We start from the raw sequence: 21,144 nt of genomic DNA, 5'->3' as shown, positions 1-21,144 counted from the left end.
TTGAGAGTTAATTGTGAATGGATATTCCTAGACAAAATTCCTCATTGTGTTGAATTTTTTAAAGACTGATCTGATTTAGTTATCATATTTTCCTATTTATATCAATTTGAACTAAATGAGTTTTTATGTATAAATATGTCTTTTTAGAGGAAAACCTTTCAACTTTTTCAATTATGATTATCTGAGAGTTAATGTTCTACCTCTTCCTCAATTGCTGGTATTTGACTTTATCAAATCATGTGACTTTTATCTATCAACTTTCGTTGTTAATGGTACATGTTCAAAGGTAGCTAAAGATCAATGATATTGAGTGCTAGGTTGGTGGAAGGTGCAGAATTAAACATGAATGCACATGATACAGGTAATAAGCATAACTCTCCAGCATGCTTCCATCACTCAGAATCATTGGACATTCAATGGGTGAAAACCAGAGAATAAACATTTAATTCTCCTATTATAAAGTGTACTTTGTTTTATATATTGCTGACCTCCCACTAGTCTGGTAAAGCACAAATTTGGCTGTTTGTGGGAGGGGTTTCCCAGCTGAATGATTCCAAAAGTAACAACTCAAGGGAGAGAGTAAGGGAAGAAACCATTCCTCCAACTCTTCCTACAAACTTGGAAAAGTGATTGAAATGTTAATTCATATTCTACTTCTAATAACAATGATTCCCTAATTGGGCAAAGAAAAATGTCATCTGGTAACTATGGAATAATTGCATTTGCTTCACAACTGCCAAAACGATATCCCTAAAACCCAATCCAGCACTACTGAGGAAGCATCAGACTTCCCTATGCCTCTATGATAAAATATAAACTCAGCTGTTTGGCAGGTCAAACCCCCCATAACCTGGATTGAGCTTCCCTCATGGTTTACTAATATTATTTCATATTAACACTCTCTCACACACTTTTCATTCAAGTCCAGTTCTTAAGTCCTTTGTGCCATAAACCTCTTTGGCAATCTAGAGAAGTCTGTGAACCCATCTCAAAATGACCTTTAGTACCTTCCTTCTCATAAATTTCAGTTAGAATTAGAGGGGGAAAAGAAGCATGTAGGTAATATGATGGATAGAATGATGGCCCTGATAGTCAGGAAGACTGAGTTCAAATCAAATCTCAGATATTTATAATTTATGAATAGCTCTGCCTCAGTTTTCTTGACCTCTTGAAATACATGCTCAGAGCCCTTAGAAGTCTCTAATATAATCCAGGTTAAGACCTCACTTACTTTCCCTATAGCATCTTTTTTCCTATGCACATATTATTCTCCATGTATAGCAGGTTCTCCATCCTTACAAATACTTTAATCAGCCTCCATCTTCCTCAAAGTTTATTTCAAATGATATTTCATTTAAAAGGAATATCTTGATACCTCCACTTATTAGTGCACATTCATCCATTTTTTTTATTTTTGTAATTAAGTGGATTTACTTTTCTGTCAATATTTTAGAATGTGTGCTTGAACACAAGGACTGTACTTTTGTTGCATTTGTAGAATCTAGCCATAGTGCAAGGACCTAGTAAAAGCTTAATAAGTGTTTATTCAATTAATTTTTCAAATTATACCCTGTTTATTTGGAAATTCTTTTGGCTAGAATATTTAATTTCCTGATACTATCAGAAAACTCAGGTTTCAGTTTTTACAAAATATAATCTATCAGTATAATTCTGTTTTTCAAATTTGCTTTCATCCAATTAAAGATTAATTTTTCTTTCATCATTCAAAAAAAACCAAAGCTAAATTCTGTTCTAACCCCTTGTCTTGAATCTCCAACTATTTTTTGAATATTTCCTCTAATGATGCAGATCATAACTCCTCAATGCCTACTTATTTTGTTTGATTCAATTATATGTTCTCATGTAAATTAGGATAAAAGCATCCTCCCAGAATGCCGGGGCCTTACTTTTTGTTAGCATTGTAATAATGGCAATAAGTAGTGTATAAACTACTTCTTGCTTTTATCACATACTCATGCCATTTTCTTTTGAGGATTTTGAGCAGAATTAAGAGATCATTCACTCTGTTTCCTTCATTTTATAGATGAGAAAACTGAGGCATAATTAAGGGACTTGTTGAGACATTGTATGATAAATTGCAAGCAAACTTGAAGCAAGATTTGAATACAAGTTTCCTTATTGCATATCCTATCCTCTGTGTCATGATAACTCTTTGTTTCTTCTGAATAATTCCTTCATTATGAAACCCATGAGGTATAAAACAAACAAACAAATAAAAAATTCTCTCTATAGCAGTTATATGACAAACATAAAAAAGACAATTCAGAAGCAGGAAGATACATCATGTGTTGTAGTATTTGGTCCCAAAGTCAATTATAACTGATGTTTTGAGGAAAAATTTCTGGAAGTCTTTTTCATATTTAAAAATTAAATTTCTGTCTTTTCCTCATTTCATAGTGTATGTTTTGATTCTTTGCAATAGGCTGATATAACTATATCACAGTAATCTGCAGGATTTGTATCCTTTAACTACTATATACGTTCAACGATAAAATTCTCTGAGACCAGTGGAAACAAAGGAAGTCCAATGTGTAAATTGTTGGACTTATGGGAAGACAGGGCACATGGGGTCTTTAATTCAGGCAGAACAAATCTAACTTAAAAATCCTTACATTTAACCATATGAAAATAACTTACTTGGGATCAGCAACAAAAACAAAAGCCTCATCATTCCTCATAAGAATCATCCACAATGCAGGAAGTGATATAATATGATAAATTGATTTTACAAGTCTATGAAATGCCATGCAACAAGGTACAGAGTTTATTTTATCATTTTAAATAAGTTGGCTGAGGGAAAACAGAAGTTAATTTAAAATGTAGGGATGTGTTCTCATAAATTGTTGCTACAATCCTAGAAGTAGAACATTTCCAAGAAATAATCTCACTGCAACTCTTATCAAGCATTGTGGTCATCAATCAGTAATCTGAAACAAGTATCATCCCCAACATAAGAACTCATAGATGCATTTTTTTTTATTGATGTAAAAGAGCATTTTGGTATTATATTACTGAGTAGATTTAAAAAAAACTAGGGCAGAATGAAGTCTCTGGATGAGCCACTTCACTTCGTCAAGCAACTTGGTGATACAATGGATTGAGTGTAGGGGTTTGAGTCAAGAAGACAGTACAAACCTTGCCTTAAAACCTTTCTAGTTGTGTGACTCTGGGAAAATCACAACCTCTGTCTCATTCAGTTTCTACAACTGTAAAATGAGGAAAATATTAACTCTTACCTCTCAGGGTTGTTGTACCACTCAAATGAATTTATATTTGATTTTACTAAAAGCTCCTATCAAAGTACCTACAAATTCTTATTCCCTTCTCCTCCTCTATGACCCTCAGTTTTCTCATCTGTATAGTGATATTATGAATATTTTTTAACCTACCTGGATTGTCATGAAATCCAAATCAGCTAATGATGCATATAAAACACTTTGTAAACCTTTAAACAGTATGAAAATGTCAATTACTATTATTATTGACCTAAGCCAAAGTTATAGTTAGAGGTATTCTGTCATTATCCATTTATAAACAATATAGGCAAGTTTAACATTGACTAGCTTAGAATGTAGAATCTAAGGACTAGGAAAAAGGAAAAGGAAGGAAGAGGACTAGAGACAACCATCTGTTTCAGGTAATAATGTTAGAACTATATGTATTCTCCAAGCTATCTCTTCAAATTGTCATTATTCAATCTGATCTATATGCTACTCATGAAACTGTTCTAGAATGTTTGTTTTAGCTTAGAGTTGTCAAACTCATAGCCTACTGATTGCATGAATCTCCAGGACAGGCAAAATCGGAATAAGATGCAATTGGGAGATAGTTAACAAAATAATGAATCATATAATAAAATATAGATAAGTTTAATATATGTATGTCTTAAATCAATAGATAGTCAAGATTATCCATTTTTTATCTGAATCTGAAAAACACTGTTCTAAGTGTCTTACTCGGAATTCCCAGAAATTTCATTTTTAAAAATACTTTCATTTTCCTCTCTAAAGAAATATCTTGTATATTTCTATAAAATATTTGCCCCCTCGTGCAAAGGCTGTTAAGTATCTGATATTCATTGAAAACCTTAAGCAAAATACACAACCTGAAAGTTTATCAGACTGCTATTGTCTAAAAAAGCTGAGCTGATAGAACTACTAGATAGAGAGCAAGATTTCTTACCCATCATAGAGATTACAGGACTCAATGCAAGTCCGTCCCCTGCTGAAACGTTTACAGGATAAGCATTGGTCTGGGCCTGGTCCCCAACAGCCATCACTTGAACACAGAAAATTACACACCATCCCTTCTGCAGCTGGAAAACACAAGAGAAAATAGAAGGGAAAAAAAGTCAAGTCTGAATCCACATGCACATATATATAACTCCAATTTCCATTACTAAGAATTTTCAACCACAAAGTCAAATGAGACACTCTCTCTCTCTCTCTCTCTCTCTCTCTCTCTCTCTCTCTCTCTCTCTCTCTCTCTCTCTTTCTCTCTCCCTAAAGAAATATCCTGTGCATATATATGAAAGTTTTTGAAACATATAAAAACCTTGAGAAATTCATTATTATCATTTATTATTATCATTGTGCATACCTATTCCATGCTATTATTCTTTAAAAATCATTCACTTTAGAGAAAGCAGAGACAGCCACTACAAATCATAGAGTGTTACCTAATGGCACACTGCCATGTGAATGAACTACATTCTTCTCTGAGGCAGGGCCATTAATTTTTGTTTCTCTATTTAAGATCAAAGTCCAGAGTAGTCCACAGACCATCAACCTTCATCTTCTTAAAGATTATATATTATAATGATGGCTATAAAATAAAAGAATTCCATGACTGGTGCCTTCAATAGGGTAACCTTGAGAAGATTTCTAGTGTACCTTCCTTCAGGATCATCTCTTAGTTTTTTAGGCATTTTCAGTTGTATTCAACTTTTTTTGTGACCTCATTTGGTGTTTTCTTGGCAAAGAGACTGAAATGATTTGCCATTTCTTTTTCTATCTGAGGAAATTGAGGCAAACAGGGTTAAGTGATCTGTTTGGGGGTACATAGCTAGTAAGTGAATGAAGTCAAATTGAACTCAGGAGGATGAGTCTTTCTGACTCCACTTATGGAATTCTATCTGCTGTGCCACTTATCTTCCATGATCCATGTAAGAAAGGGGGAAAAGATAAATCATGTTGAGTAGTTCAATAAGGACTTCAGAGGTTGACTTCATACACCCCTTTCTAATTTAAATCCAATTAACTTGAAAGTTATGTCATCATCTTCCTGAGAGCATAGTACTCTCTGAGAACAAAGGACAAACATCTAGGTTGTATCAGAATCTGGGAGATATTTCAGATGCTGATGTTTGTACTTTATTTTTGAAGAAGACCATGATGGAGAGGTGATGCCCTGAAAAACATGTGAACTGGATTTGAGTGAGGAGGTTCTGTTCTAAGTCATCAGCCTCACTTTCTCCTCCAGAGTCATCTGGGTCCAGTGGCCAGATATGAATCAGAATAACTGGACATGGCCCCAGATGGGAGTCAATCAGGGTTAAGTGACTCGCCCAGGGTCATACAGCTATTGTCAAGTGTCAGAGGTCAGATTTGAACTCCTGTCCTCCTGATTCCAAGATCAGTGTTTTATCTACTACTCAACCTAACTGCCCTTGATATGTCAAATAAGAAAGGGTTAAAGAGCAAGTGAATCATGAAGAAACAGAATAGACATCACTCTTTCTTAAAAACTTGTCCCTGAAATGCAAAAGCCTATATATAAGGCATGAAGGAAGGACCAGGTCAAGAAATGGTTTTCTCAAGCAAAGGAAAAATGAGAATATTTATGGACAAAGAAAAAGAAGATTGAGAACTGACTCATAACCAGAAAAAGCTGGATTCAAGATTCACTTCTGATACAAAAAGGTTTTGTGTGATCCTTGGTAAATTTCCTATTGACTTACACAATTTTCTAGAAATCTAAGTTTCAGAGAAGGTATAGCTATATGGATATAATAAGTTTCCTCATCTGGGAGTTTCCTACATAACCTGAATGACAGGTCAGTCCCTAGACCCAGAAAGATTAAAGTTACAGGAAATTAGGGGGTTAAATGATGAGCCTAGCTTCCAAAAGAGAGGAGAAACAGTGGGATCAAGGACTCAAAAGACCAAAGAAATTAGCACTTAAAAGAAGGGGAGAGGAGAAAGGGAGAGAGAGAGAAAATATATCTTTTAAATTAATTTGGTTCAAAGAGTGAATATAATTAAAAGATTTTTTAATTTTTAAAGATGTAAAATTTATCTATTTTGAGTGAGGGAATCAGAGTTATGTTGGAATTAAGAAGAGAGTGAAAGATTTTGAAGAACTGACAAATGATTTGCTGAGTTATAGTGAGAACCCAATTTAGGCTAGCTGATATGTGGTCATACCAAATAGCATGAATTTATTACTTTAGCAATAATCAATAGTCTCAAATTGAGAATGGAGAAAGAAAATTGTAGGTTTCCTTTATTTGGAGATAAAAATGGGGGTGGGCTAGGTGGTGCAGTGAATAGAGCATTGGCCCTGGAGTCAGGAGTCCCTGAGTTCAAATCTGGCCTCAGATACTTAATAATTACTTAGCTGTGTGGCCTTGGGCCACATTAATCCCATTGCCTTGCAAAAACTAAAAAAAAAGTGATGGAGATAAACTGGCATAGGAAAATAGTCAAATTTTTAAAAGTTTCTTTTTTGATTAGTGTTTCTCTTCATTGGAAATATTTGTTTCTATATTTATAGATAGCAAAGCTAGGTGAGAACTGATAATACTGATCATTTGGAAAGTTATGTGAAGGCTTATTATGATAATTTGAGTTGAAAATGTCATGATGACTTTAATAATAAAAATAAGTAGAATAATACAAGGATAAATTATCACAAAAGTAGGGTCAGCTTTAAGAGTGATTGTCAAACAAGCAGTTCTTACGTAATATCTTCAAGTCCCTTCCCCCTCTAAGGAAAATAGTTAATACAATTAGTTTGTAACATTCTTGATAAACATTGATTTAATTTCATTATTTGGGGTTTTATCTCCACTACTATATTATAAACTTATTGAGAGCAGGAAATTTATCTTACATGCTTTGCAATATTCACTCCTATCTGTAACTAGCAAGGGTTCAATAAAGATTAGATGAATGAATAAATGAACCAATTTTAGCTACATCATAAACATATTTTTATATCCCTTAAAATAAACAGCTATAAACAGTGATATTATGATATCATATTTACTTCATGCTTACCGGCCCATGACATGTCAAGATGCCATCTTCCATCTTCTCACATTGGGGGTCACATTCCACACAGATGGAACCATTCTCAAATTCTCGAAATTCACTGAAAAAATATCAGTCACATGAGCAGGAGTGAGAAAAGAGATTATTAACATGAGGTATATAATAAAAATCCTATTTTGAGGACTTTTGTTTTGGTATTTGCTAAAAAACTTTGGGATTTTTTTTCTGCAAAGGAAGGAATAAAGTTTTCATTAGGGGGAAAATACAAATGCTTCCCATATGGCTCTCCATATCCTCCACTGGAGAGAATGCTTGGTTCATATTGAGCAATGCTTCTTTCTCATGTAATATAATTCAATTCAGCCTCTAGTAAAAAAGTAAAGATTTCATTGACAAGGCAAAGTCACTTTTATCATTTTGCCTGAAGTTAATGATTCTGGGTAGCAGTGAATTAAAAAATCATTAAAAAATAGTTGGGGCTAAAGCTTAATATATTTTAACACCTGAAGATAGCTATTTCATTATTATATTTTTTTCTGTTAAGTTACATGAATCCTGTTGATCCTTCAAAACTCAATATTCTCTAATGTTTTTGATGTCTTCAAAAAAAGGCTTCCCTAAGTTTTAAAATAACTGTCACTGGAAGAAATTTTGGGGAGAAAATAGATTTTGTTTCATTAAATTGATCTATATCAGTCATATTAATACTATTATCACTAAACAATGTAAAGAACCTTGAGTCAGGGAAATCTGTTCAAATCTAGCTTCAGAAACCCAAGTAAGTCATTTAAATGCTATCTGCTTTTGCTTCCTCATTCATAATAAGAATACCCTTTTCTCAGAGATTTGGTGAGAGTTTTATGAAAACTATAAAATGGTTTGGAAATCTTAAGATTGCATATAAATATTCCTATGTATGTATGTATGCATGTATCTATCTATCTGTCTATCTATCTATCTGTCATCATCATCATCAAAATTGTCAAAAGTTGACCTCTGAGACAAGAAGAATTGGGTTCTTCTTCTGTCTTTTATATATATATATATATATATATATATATATATATATATATATATGTATATATATATGTATATGTATATATATATACACATATATATATACATATACATATATATATATATATATATATATATATATATATATATATATATATATATATATACTGGCTGTTTGTGGTTAAATCAAACTATCTCTCAAAACTCCAGGTAATTTGTTTTGAGAGTTAATTGTGAATGGATATTCCTAGACAAAATTCCTCATTGTGTTGAATTTTTTAAAGACTGATCTGATTTAGTTATCATATTTTCCTATTTATATCAATTTGAACTAAATGAGTTTTTATGTATAAATATGTCTTTTTAGAGGAAAACCTTTCAACTTTTTCAATTATGATTATCTGAGAGTTAATGTTCTCAATTGCTGGTATTTGACTTTATCAAATCATGTGACTTTTATCTATCAACTTTCGTTGTTAATGGTACATGTTCAAAGGTAGCTAAGGATCAATGATATTGAGTGCTAGGTTGGTGGAAGGTGCAGAATTAAACATGAATGCACATGATACAGGTAATAAGCATAACTCTCCAGCATGCTTCCATCACTCAGAATCATTGGACATTCAATGGGTGAAAACCAGAGAATAAACATTTAATTCTCCTATTATAAAGTGTACTTTGTTTTATATATTGCTGACCTCCCACTAGTCTGGTAAAGCACAAATTTGGCTGTTTTTGGGAGGGGTTCCCCAGCTGAATGATTCCAAAAGTAACAACTCAAGGGAGAGACTAAGGGAAGAAACCATTCCTCCAACTCTTCCTACAAACTTGGAAAAGTGATTGAAATGTTAATTCATATTCTACTTCTAATAACAATGATTCCCTAATTGGGCAAAGAAAAATGTCATCTGGTAACTATGGAATAATTGCATTTGCTTCACAACTGCCAAAACGATATCCCTAAAACCCAATCCAGCACTACTGAGGAAGCATCAGACTTCCCTATGCCTCTATGATAAAATATAAACTCAGCTGTTTGGCAGGTCAAACCCCCCATAACCTGGATTGAGCTTCCCTCATGGTTTACTAATATTATTTCATATTAACACTCTCTCATACACTTTTCATTCAAGTCCAGTTCTTAAGTCCTTTGTGCCATAAACCTCTTTGGCAATCTAGAGAAGTCTGTGAACCCATCTCAAAATGACCTTTAGTACCTTCCTTCTCATAAATTTCAGTTAGAATTAGAGGGGGAAAAGAAGCATGTAGGTAATATGATGGATAGAATGATGGCCCTGATAGTCAGGAAGACTGAGTTCAAATCAAATCTCAGATATTTATAATTTATGAATAGCTCTGCCTCAGTTTTCTTGACCTCTTGAAATACATGCTCAGAGCCCTTAGAAGTCTCCAATATAATCCAGGTTAAGACCTCACTTACTTTCCCTATAGCATCTTTTTTCCTATGCACATATTATTCTCCATGTATAGCAGGTTCTCCATCCTTACAAATACTTTAATCAACCTCCATCTTCCTCAAAGTTTATTTCAAATGATATTTCATTTAAAAGGAATATCTTGATACCTCCACTTATTAGTGCACATTCATCCATTTTTTTATTTTTGTAATTAAGTGGATTTACTTTTCTGTCAATATTTTAGAATGTGTGCTTGAACACAAGGACTGTACTTTTGTTGCATTTGTAGAATCTAGCCATAGTGCAAGGACCTAGTAAAAGCTTAATAAGTGTTTATTCAATTAATTTTTCAAAATTATACCCTGTTTATTTGGAAATTCTTTTGGCTAGAATATTTAATTTCCTGATACTATCAGAAAACTCAGGTTTCAGTTTTTACAAAATATAATCTATCAGTATAATTCTGTTTTTCAAATTTGCTTTCATCCAATTAAAGTTTAATTTTTCTTTCATCATTCAAAAAAAACCAAAGCTAAATTCTGTTCTAACCCCTTGTCTTGAATCTCCAACATTTTTTTGAATATTTCCTCTAATGATGCAGATCATAACTCCTCAATGCCTACTTATTTTGTTTGATTCAATTGTATGTTCTCATGTAAATTAGGATAAAAGCATCCTCCCAGAATGCCGGGGCCTTACTTTTTGTTAGCATTGTAATAATGGCAATAAGTAGTGTATAAACTACTTCTTGCTTTTATCACATACTCATGCCATTTTCTTTTGAGGATTTTGAGCAGAATTAAGAGATCATTCACTCTGTTTCCTTCATTTTATAGATGAGAAAACTGAGGCATAATTAAGGGACTTGTTGAGACATTGTATGATAAATTGCAAGCAAACTTGAATCAAGATTTGAATACAAGTTTCCTTATTGCATATCCTATCCTCTGTGTCATGATAACTCTTTGTTTCTTCTGAATAATTCCTTCATTATGAAACCCATGAGGTATAAAGCAAACAAACAAATAAAAAATTCTCTCTATAGCAGTTATATGACAAACATAAAAAAGACAATTCAGAAGCAGGAAGATACATCATGTGTTGTAGTATTTGGTCCTAAAGTCAATTATAACTGATGTTTTGAGGAAAAATTTCTGGAAGTCTTTTTCATATTTAAAAATTAAATTTCTGTCTTTTCCTCATTTCATAGTGTATGTTTTGATTCTTTGCAATAGGCTGATATAACTATATCACAGTAATCTGCAGGATTTGTATCCTTTAACTACTATATACGTTCAACGATAAAATTCTCTGAGACCAGTGAAAACAAAGGAAGTTCAATGTGTAAATTGTTGGACTTACGGGAAGACAGGGCACATGGGGTCTTTAATTCAGGCAGAACAAATCTAACTTAAAAATCCTTACATTTAACCATATGAAAATAACTTACTTGGGATCAGCAACAAAAGCAAAAGCCTCATCATTCCTCATAAGAATCATCCACAATGCAGGAAGTGATATAATATGATAAATTGATTTTACAAGTCTATGAAATGCCATGCAACAAGGTACAGAGTTTATTTTATCATTTTAAATAAGTTGGCTGAGGGAAAACAGAAGTTAATTTAAAATGTAGGGATGTGTTCTCATAAATTGTTGTTACAATCCTAGAAGTAGAACATTTCCAAGAAATAATCTCACTGCAACTCTTATCAAGCATTGTGGTCATCAATCAGTAATCTGAGACAAGTATCATCCCCAACATAAGAACTCATAGACGCATTTTTTTATTGATGTAAAAGAGCATTTTGGTATTATATTACTGAGTAGATTTAAAAAAAACTAGGGCAGAATGAAGTCTCTGGATGAGCCACTTCGCTTCGTCAAGCAACTTGGTGATACAATGGATTGAGTGTAGGGGTTTGAGTCAAGAAGACAGTACAAACCTTGCCTTAAAACCTTTCTAGTTGTGTGACTCTGGGAAAATCACAACCTCTGTCTCATTCAGTTTCTACAACTGTAAAATGAGGAAAATATTAACTCTTACCTCTCAGGGTTGTTGTACCACTCAAATGAATTTATATTTGATTTTACTAAAAGCTCCTATCAAAGTACCTACAAATTCTTATTCCCTTCTCCTCCTCTATGACCCTCAGTTTTCTCATCTGTATAGTGATATTATGAATATTTTTTAACCTACCTGGATTGTCATGAAATCCAAATCAGCTAATGATGCATATAAAACACTTTGTAAACCTTTAAACAGTATGAAAATGTCAATTACTATTATTATTGACCTAAGCCAAAGTTATAGTTAGAGGTATTCTGTCATTATCCATTTATAAACAATATAGGCAAGTTTAACATTGACTAGCTTAGAATGCAGAATCTAAGGACTAGGAAAAAGGAAAAGGAAGGAAGAGGACTAGAGACAACCATCTGTTTCAGGTAATATGTTAGAACTATATGTATTCTCCAAGCTATCTCTTCAAATTGTCATTATTCAATCTGATCTATATGCTACTCATGAAACTGTTCTAGAATGTCTGTTTTAGCTTAGAGTTGTCAAACTCATAGCCTACTGATTGCATGAATCTCCAGGACAGGCAAAATCGGAATAAGATGCAATTGGGAGATAGTTAACAAAATAATGAATCATATAATAAAATATAGATAAGTTTAATATATGTATGTCTTAAATCAATAGATAGTCAAGATTATCCATTTTTTATCTGAATCTGAAAAACACTGTTCTAAGTGTCTTACTCGGAATTCCCAGAAATTTCATTTTTAAAAATACTTTCATTTTCCTCTCTAAAGAAATATCTTGTATATTTCTATAAAATATTTGCCCCCTCGTGCAAAGGCTGTTAAGTATCTGATATTCATTGAAAACCTTAAGCAAAATACACAACCTGAAAGTTTATCAGACTGCTATTGTCTAAAAAAGCTGAGCTGATAGAACTACTAGATAGAGAGCAAGATTTCTTACCCATCATAGAGATTACAGGACTCAATGCAAGTCCGTCCCCTGCTGAAACGTTTACAGGATAAGCATTGGTCTGGGCCTGGTCCCCAACAGCCATCACTTGAACACAGAAAATTACACACCATCCCTTCTGCAGCTGGAAAACACAAGAGAAAATAGAAGGGAAAAAAAATCAAGTCTGAATCCACATGCACATATATATAACTCCAATTTCCATTACTAAGAATTTTCAACCACAAAGTCAAATGAGACACTCTCTCTCTCTCTCTCTCTCTCTCTCTCTCTCTCTCTCTCTCTCTCTCTCTCTCTCTCTCTCTCTCTTTCTCTCTCCCTAAAGAAATATCCTGTGCATATATATGAAAGTTTTTGAAACATATAAAAACCTTGAGAAATTCATTATTATCATTTATTATTATCATTGTGCATACCTATTCCATGCTATTATTCTTTAAAAATCATTCACTTTAGAGAAAGCAGAGACAGCCACTACAAATCATAGAGTGTTACCTAATGGCACACTGCCATGTGAATGAACTACATTCTTCTCTGAGGCAGGGCCATTAATTTTTGTTTCTCTATTTAAGATCAAAGTCCAGAGTAGTCCACAGACCATCAACCTTCATCTTCTTAAAGATTATATATTATAATGATGGCTATAAAATAAAAGAATTCCATGACTGGTGCCTTCAATAGGGTAACCTTGAGAAGATTTCTAGTGTACCTTCCTTCAGGATCATCTCTTAGTTTTTTAGGCATTTTCAGTTGTATTCAACTCTTTTTGTGACCTCATTTGGTGTTTTCTTGGCAAAGAGACTGAAATGATTTGCCATTTCTTTTTCTATCTGAGGAAATTGAGGCAAACAGGGTTAAGTGATCTGTTTGGGGGTACATAGCTAGTAAGTGAATGAAGTCAAATTGAACTCAGGAGGATGAGTCTTTCTGACTCCACTTATGGAATTCTATTTGCTGTGCCATTTATCTTCCATGATCCATGTATTAACTATATTAAAAAATTCCATTGTAAAAGACCATTTTTTCCTTTTGTTTTTGAGATGGCATAGGTACTTAAACAATATTTGTCAAATTAAAATCAATCATGTAACTTTAGTGTTTAATATCATATCAGTACCTATAAATCAGTGTTACTGAGCAATATAAGCAGCTTCAGAAAGAAAAGACAATAATCTAACTGGTATATTTTCAAGCTATTCAGCCTTGGCAAATTAGTGATTCATTCCATTAAATATTTGCTATTAAGGTATAATAAAGACTTTAGACAGGGAGACTTAATCATTGACAATTTTTGGTGATTGAGTTCATCAGATGCCTGCAAGCATGATAATTATAGTAGGAAAAAACCAAGATCTATTGAGAGAAAAACAGAAAGGATATAGGTAGCTACCTTGAAGGATGAAGTAAGGAGTTAAAATATAAGGACACTGAAAATTAGGGAAGAGAAAGGGAAGTAAGGATAGATATAAGACTGAAAGGATATAAAGGGAAACCTAATTTAATTCATTTAGAACATATAATCTCAGAGAGGAGAAAATTTGTTTGTTAAAAAATATTTATTAAGTTATTACTATTTGAAATTCTGTGCATACACAGAAAGAGAAAACAGTTCCTGCCCTAAAGAAAAAAAAATTTTAATGGGAGAGAAGAAAGAAGGAAAAGGACATTTAAATAACGAGATATGCAAAAGATGATGTAGCTTTTGAGGATGCAGTTTATGCTAAATAATTTCAGAAATCAGAGTGCAGATGGTTAAGAAGAGTGAGAAGAAAGGAGGTAGATACATTGATATAAAGTTGGTTCAAGAAGTAAGCTTAGAAGCAGAAGACAGATATAGAACAGTAGCTAGTGAGAATGCTGAGATACAGGGAGGGATTGTTTTAAGCATAAAGGAGATGTTGGCATGTCCATAGAGAGAAAAGCAGGATCTAGTAGATAGAGACTGATGATAAGAAAAACAGGAGGGTTGGGAGTAAGAACAACTTTCTGCAAAAGGTGGGAAGGTGATGAAACAAGGCATATATAGGAACATTTGGTTTGGGAAAGAGGAGCTGTCTATATGATGTAAGGGATGATGAGGAAAGGAAGAATGAAGATGTTTTGACAAATAGATTCCATTTTTTTCCTGAAAAGAATGAGATAATATACCCAAGAGTAGGGAAAGAGAAAGCCTTGAGAGAAGAGAAGGTTTACAGCAACTGACTAACCTAGAGGGATATCAAATCAATTGGGAGAAATGATTGCATGACTATAATGAGGGTCTAGTTGAGTTTAGTTAGCATAAATGGATAGTGACTTAATCAGCAAGTTCAGATATATTTAAAAATGCTTTAAAATGGCATCACTGTTTTTATTTCCTGCTAGATAAACTATTCTGTAAAATATATTTTGGTGATAAATATGCACCAAAAGAGATTGTGAGCTCATTGACAATAAATGGAAGGTGTTTGTGCAGTGAAAACTAGGCTATATAATTTTTTTTTAAGAAAATTTGAGATTGTAATTGTACTGGACTAGACACACATAAGACTACAATCAAAACTCAAAAGACCTGGAAGATCACCAAATCCAAGTTCATTATTTTATATTTGAGGATCAGTGGTATGAATTAAATAGTCCATATTATAGAGCTGTTAAATGGCAGAGCCAAGACTGGACTGGGTCTTCTGATGACAAGTTCAGTATTCTTTTGGGGTGTGTGTAGGCAAGAGTATGTCAAGTTCCTGTGAGGAGGCCTGATGTACCAAGTCATCCTAGGGATTAGTCTGGTTTTTGAGTAGAATCAGAATTAGGATTAGAGGTGAGGAGGATGAAGATGAGGATGATGACTTGAGGGCAAAACATTTCCCTCCCAAAAGAACATAATGTAAGGGAAATGATTGGAGGGGATCTTTATTCTTTGGGACAAATTCTCAATATCTAGCTTAAGATAAAAACCACAGACATCAGAGAATCAGAATAAATAACCAAGTGGTAAGAACAGAAACAAGAGAAAAATACCATTAATTGGTCAGAGATGGAGTTAGGAATTCAGCAACAAAATTTCCTGATGTCCTTTTGCAAAAGACTGAAGGATCAGGGTAACCAAAATGGTTTTATCTGTGGTCTGAGAGAAATTAGGCTAATAAAACATTCAGTTCACTCTTTCTCTTTCTTTCCCCTCTGGGAATAAACTACATTTTGCAATCAACTTGATGTCTATAAATGGGATTGACCCTAATAAAGTGCTGGTTCTTTTCTTCAAATAGATTTTATTTTTTTCCATATGCATATGTATATTTTTACGTTACAAAATTTCCTTCCACCCTCCCTTCCCATTCACCTCCCCTCAGTGGTGAATAGTCAGGTTCACATTGTACATACATAGTTGTGATAAACATGTTTACAGATTAGTCACTTTTGGTATGTGGAATTATGATTAAGGGATGAGGAATTAATTAATGTATGAGGAATTAGGATTAATTTTTATAAAGTGTTCATCAGATTCTGAAGGGTTTTTCCTTTTGTTTTCTTTCCTTCCTCTGAATGGGGATAGCATTGTCCAAAGCTGGTCTAATACTGTTGTCCTAGCTCTCTGAACTGCTGAGAGGAGCTGCTTCCATCAAGTTTGATCATCTCACAATGTTGTGTTGTTGTTGATGTATACATTGTTCTCTTGGTTCTTCTCCATTTGCTTAGCATCAGATCCTGTAAGTCATTTCATGCTTCTCTAGAGTCCAACCATTTATGGTTTCTTATGGAACAATATTATTCTATGGTATTCATATACCATAACTTGTTTAGCCATTCCCCAATCAATGGTTATCCCTTTAATTTCCAATTGTTTGCCATAACAAAAAATTGCTATGAATATTTTTGGAACATATGGAACTTTCCCCCCTTTTTATGATTTCTTCTAGATATAGGCCTAGAATTAGAATTGCTGGATCAAAGGGAATGAACATTTTTATTGCACTTTGGGTAGTTACATATTGCTCCCCAGAATGGTTGGATCCGTTCACAACTCCACCAGCAATTCACCAATGTCCCAATCCTCCCACAATCTCTCCAACACTGGTCATTTTCTCTTTTTTCTCATTTTATCCAATCTGTGAGGTGATACCTCATAGTTTAAGGGTTGGTTCTTATAAATAAACTGTATAAAGTACTTTATCTCATTGATATTTAGTTATGAAATTATAGGACAAAATGGGAATAGATATTAGAGTTAATCTAAACTGTTATTGAGGCATTGATTCAGAGATGCTATTATGAGTAGATTATTTTAGATTAAGGTTTGGTAATTCTTTATTGCAAATGATATCTAGAAATATTTTTCAGGAACTTCAAGAATTCTTTTGTATTCTTGAGAATAAACTCAAGAACTAAGAGTCTAGGAACATGATCTATTCTATTCTATATTTCATTTGAGAAAATGACATAGGCATTTGATCTTCCTTAAATCAAACTACAAAAAAAAAAGAAATTTGGAAGCTGATCTAGGTCAAACAGATACCTGGTGGGGAGAGAAGGCCATAATCCTAGGGTAAAGTCTTTTCTTTGATTAATATTTTCCCTCTACAGAGTAGAATACCCCCAAATAGTCATTTAAGAGATTCTTTTTGGTTTTTCTCACCAAAAATTTTTATACCAAAGGTAGATGTATTATTTGTATACTTCTTTAATCTTTTATAGCTTCCTTTACTGAATTGTCTTTCATATAGATTGTCTCTGAGTCTGGGTTCAAGTTATCCCTCTAAAAAATATAAGCTACATAATTCTAGGAAGTCACAAAACCTCTCAGGCAATTCTATCTTTTTAAAATAGCAATATCTTTTGATTTTATATGACCTACATCTCCTAAAGTATTCTCCTCTTTGCCTCCTAGATATCAATCCTTTAAACAAAGAACAAAACCTAGGAAGGGAGAATGAAGTTCAGTAAAGATACAAACTATTAAGACTTTTAACATTTGACATTTTCCAAGCCCATAGCCATTCATTTTGTAGATCTTCAAGAAGGTTCCAACTAACTACTTGTCTGCTGTAATGGAGATTCCTTTCCATGGATGAGTTAAATCACATGTACTCTGGGATCTCTTCCAACTCTCAAAATCTCTGATATATGCAATGAACTAAGAGGAGATGTCTTCTCAGAGTTATCATCAATTCCCATTTGTTTCTAAATCCATATATCCATGCACTTGTGAAATATTGATCCTCCCTTCACAATGTATATTATATCTACAGCCTTCTATCTACTGGCATAACTATTGTCCTAATTCAGACTTTACTGCTAAGCCTAAACTATTACAATAGATTCAATCAATCTTCTTACCTCTATTTTCTTCCTCCTCTAATCCAATTCTCCACAATATTGCCAAACAAACATTCCTAATGCATAGATCTGACCATGTCATTCCATGGTTCAAAAAGCTTTAATGATTAATTTCTCTAGGCTAAAATATGAACTGTTCTTTTTATTATTTAAAGCCCTTAATAATCTGCCTTCATCCATAACACTAAGCTCCTTTTCACCTGGGTTCCTTTGAAAATGGAAAGGGAAGATGGGAAAAGACTAGAGGAGAGGAAAATGAAGGGAAGGGAATCTTTATTAAGTGCCTATTATATGTCAGATTAAGTGGTTTACATATATTATTTCATTTAAACTTCACCACAATCTTTAGTAGCTAGCTGCTATTATAATTATTAATTGAGGAAACTTAGAAAGAAAGTTAAATAACTTTCTATAGCTAATGGCTGAAGTGAAATTTGAACTCTAATCTTAGACCTTATGCCTAGGGCTGCATCAACTTCACCACTTAGGAGTAAGGACCAAGATCATCCATTTTGTCATAGTCTGTCCAAGTTTCAGTGTTGTTTTTATTTGCCTAATTGTAGTCTGGAAGTGTAAATACAGACAAGTACCCATGCATATAAGTGCACACACACACACACACACACACACACACATATATGTGTGTATGTGTGTGTATTTGTATATACACATATATACAGAGAGAGGAGAGAAGAGAAGAGAAAGAAGAGAAGAGAAGAGAAGAGAAGAGAAGAGAAGAGAAGAGAAGAGAAGAGAAGAGAAGAGAAGAGAAGAGAAGAGAAGAGGAGAAGAGAAGAGAAGAGAATAGGAGGGGAGGGAATGGGAGGAGGGGAGGGAAGGGGAGGAGGGAAGGGAATGGGAGGAGAGGAGAGGGAAGGGAAGGAGAGGAGAGGGAAGGGGAGGGAAGGTGAAAAAATTTCTTATGGTGTAATAATATTCCTATTTGTTGAGTTTTTCCTTAATAGGAATCTATTTTGGTTCCAGTTATTTATTTTGTTATTTCAAAAAAGTTTATTTTTTTAAATATATGTTATCTTTCTTCAGTCTGACTTTGCTATCCTTGTGATATACATTCATTGGCATGATTAAAGGATGCAAGATTATAGAACATTTAGTAATTTTTGTCATGGAAATTCAAATAGTTTGCCAGAAGGATTGAACCAAATCAGTTAAACTATGCTTCACATAATAGTTAAGTAATCTTTCATTATTGTAGAACTTTTTCTATTTCACTTATGTTAAAGGAATTGTGTTATATAATTACTTAATTAAACAAGCAAAGAAACCAAAACTCTATGTTATTAAATGACTACAAGCATTAGAAATTGTATAAATTACATACTATTTAAATTAAAAAGAATCTCACATCTAATCAGGTTTGCATTCTTTTGCAGAACTGCCTTACTGCTCTCAATGAGGCTCTTTATATGGTAACTTCAACGTGTTTATGATCTGCAAGGCACTACAGATCCAGTTAGAAGCATTTGGAATCCTTAGACTCTGTAAACAGAGAAATTTTCCCCTCAGAAAAACACAAATAAGTAGATGTTTATATTTTGTCCTCTTTTTATCTGTATTTTCAACTATGGAGGCAAAGATACAGCATTATCTAATTATTTCATTGAGAAAAAATTCACTTCCCTGAACTATGGAGCATATTGATACCGATAAAGAATGGGAACTTGATATGGACTGATATCATTAGCTTCCTAATAATATTTCCTGCAGATTCCAATAAAGTAAAGTAATGCTAATTTATTCAAATAATTCAAACTCTCAGAGTATCACATCAAAATATGTGGTAGAGAAAAGTAGACAGAAAAGGGAAAAGAAGATTAATGATTTGTCTAAGCAGGACAAAATTTACTAATTTTAGTGGCTAGGATAACAATAGGGGTAGCAAGATGACATAGTGGATAGAGTACTGGGCCTAGAATCAGAAAAAAAACCCAAATTTAAATCTGACTTCAAACGCTTATTAACTTCATGACCCTGGGCAAAACAAATAAACCTGTCCTGGAATAAAACAAATCACTCCACTATCTTTGTCAAGGAAACTCATAGACACAGGGGCAAGAAGAGTCAGACATAATTGAATGATGGAACAACAAATAGGGCAATAATAGTAAAAACAATGGTGATAACAATGACATTTACAACAACCACAAAAAATTACAATATCAGATTGTTGTTGCCCTTTATTGATTTCATACAGAGCACCTCTCCCTAATATTCTTAGAAAGATAAGTCATTAAGAATATGAGAAAACAGGGTCAGCTAGGTGGCACAGTGAATAGAGCACCAGCCCTGAGTCAGGAGGACCTGACTTCAAATGTGACCTCAGACACTTAATAATTTCCTAGCTGTGTGACTTTGGGCAAGTCAACCCCATTATCTTAAAAAAAAACAAAGAATATGAGAAAAGGTGTCAAGGAGACTAAGGGGACTACCGGCCCAGTTTCTTCTGACAACTGTGAGGGATACAAGGCAAGGATCCCTATGCCCTGAGATCTTTGATTAGTTTTACTACTGTCTACTTTGCCTCTACTTTATTGATGTATTCTTTGAGGTACACTCATTTATCTGAACAGAATAATTCTGCAGAGTCTTCTAATGGAGACTTTGTTGTGGGGGTAAATGTTTTCTTCCCTTTGTTCCTTCACATTTGCAGACATCTGAATGAGAGGGAGCATTCCATAGTAATGAAGTTGGAAACAGGTTGTAAAGGTCTTAAATATTACAAAGAACAGCTCATGTTTCATTCTAGAGACATTAAATGAAAGCATTTTTCTCCAATTGGAGGAAAGTTAAATGCATGCAAAGTGACACATATAATATATGTATTTAGTTATGTAAAATATGTCTAAATTACTTTATTTTCATCCTTTCTTCAAATTGATGGGATTTAAGGTTGACTTATCTTTTTCCCCTAACTAGAAAGCTAAAAGGAAAGTTTCTCTATGTAGCAAGGAACAAAAGGTTGGAGAAGTCACTTCTTTGAAACTCATAAGAGAAAAGAAGTCATCTTCGATCAGTACTGAGGCTTGAGAAACCTTTGACATAGCAGAGTGATAGTCACATGCTGAGGAAGTAAAAT

At 33.5% G+C, this 21,144-nt stretch overlaps 1 protein-coding gene across 4 annotated transcripts in view; it reads right to left on the bottom strand.

Annotated features, from left to right (window-relative positions):
• The window catches only part of ERBB4 (erb-b2 receptor tyrosine kinase 4), a 1,472,307-nt gene that overhangs the window by 379,133 nt on the left and 1,072,030 nt on the right, over nucleotides 1-21,144 (bottom strand). For all 4 annotated transcript variants that reach the window (XM_074191455.1, XM_074191456.1, XM_074191457.1 and 1 more), the window contains 2 exons: nucleotides 12,723-12,855; nucleotides 7,302-7,395 (listed from right to left, as the gene is read on the bottom strand). In XM_074191455.1, coding sequence (XP_074047556.1) covers nucleotides 7,302-7,395; nucleotides 12,723-12,855 — 227 coding nt within the window. The remainder of the gene's footprint in view (nucleotides 1-7,301; nucleotides 7,396-12,722; nucleotides 12,856-21,144) is intronic.

This window comes from Macrotis lagotis, chromosome 6 (assembly GCF_037893015.1).
Source record: "Macrotis lagotis isolate mMagLag1 chromosome 6, bilby.v1.9.chrom.fasta, whole genome shotgun sequence".
NCBI lineage: Eukaryota > Metazoa > Chordata > Mammalia > Peramelemorphia > Peramelidae > Macrotis > Macrotis lagotis.
The sequence above is the reverse complement of the archived record's forward strand: the minus strand, read 5'-3'. Positions and strand labels throughout refer to the sequence as shown.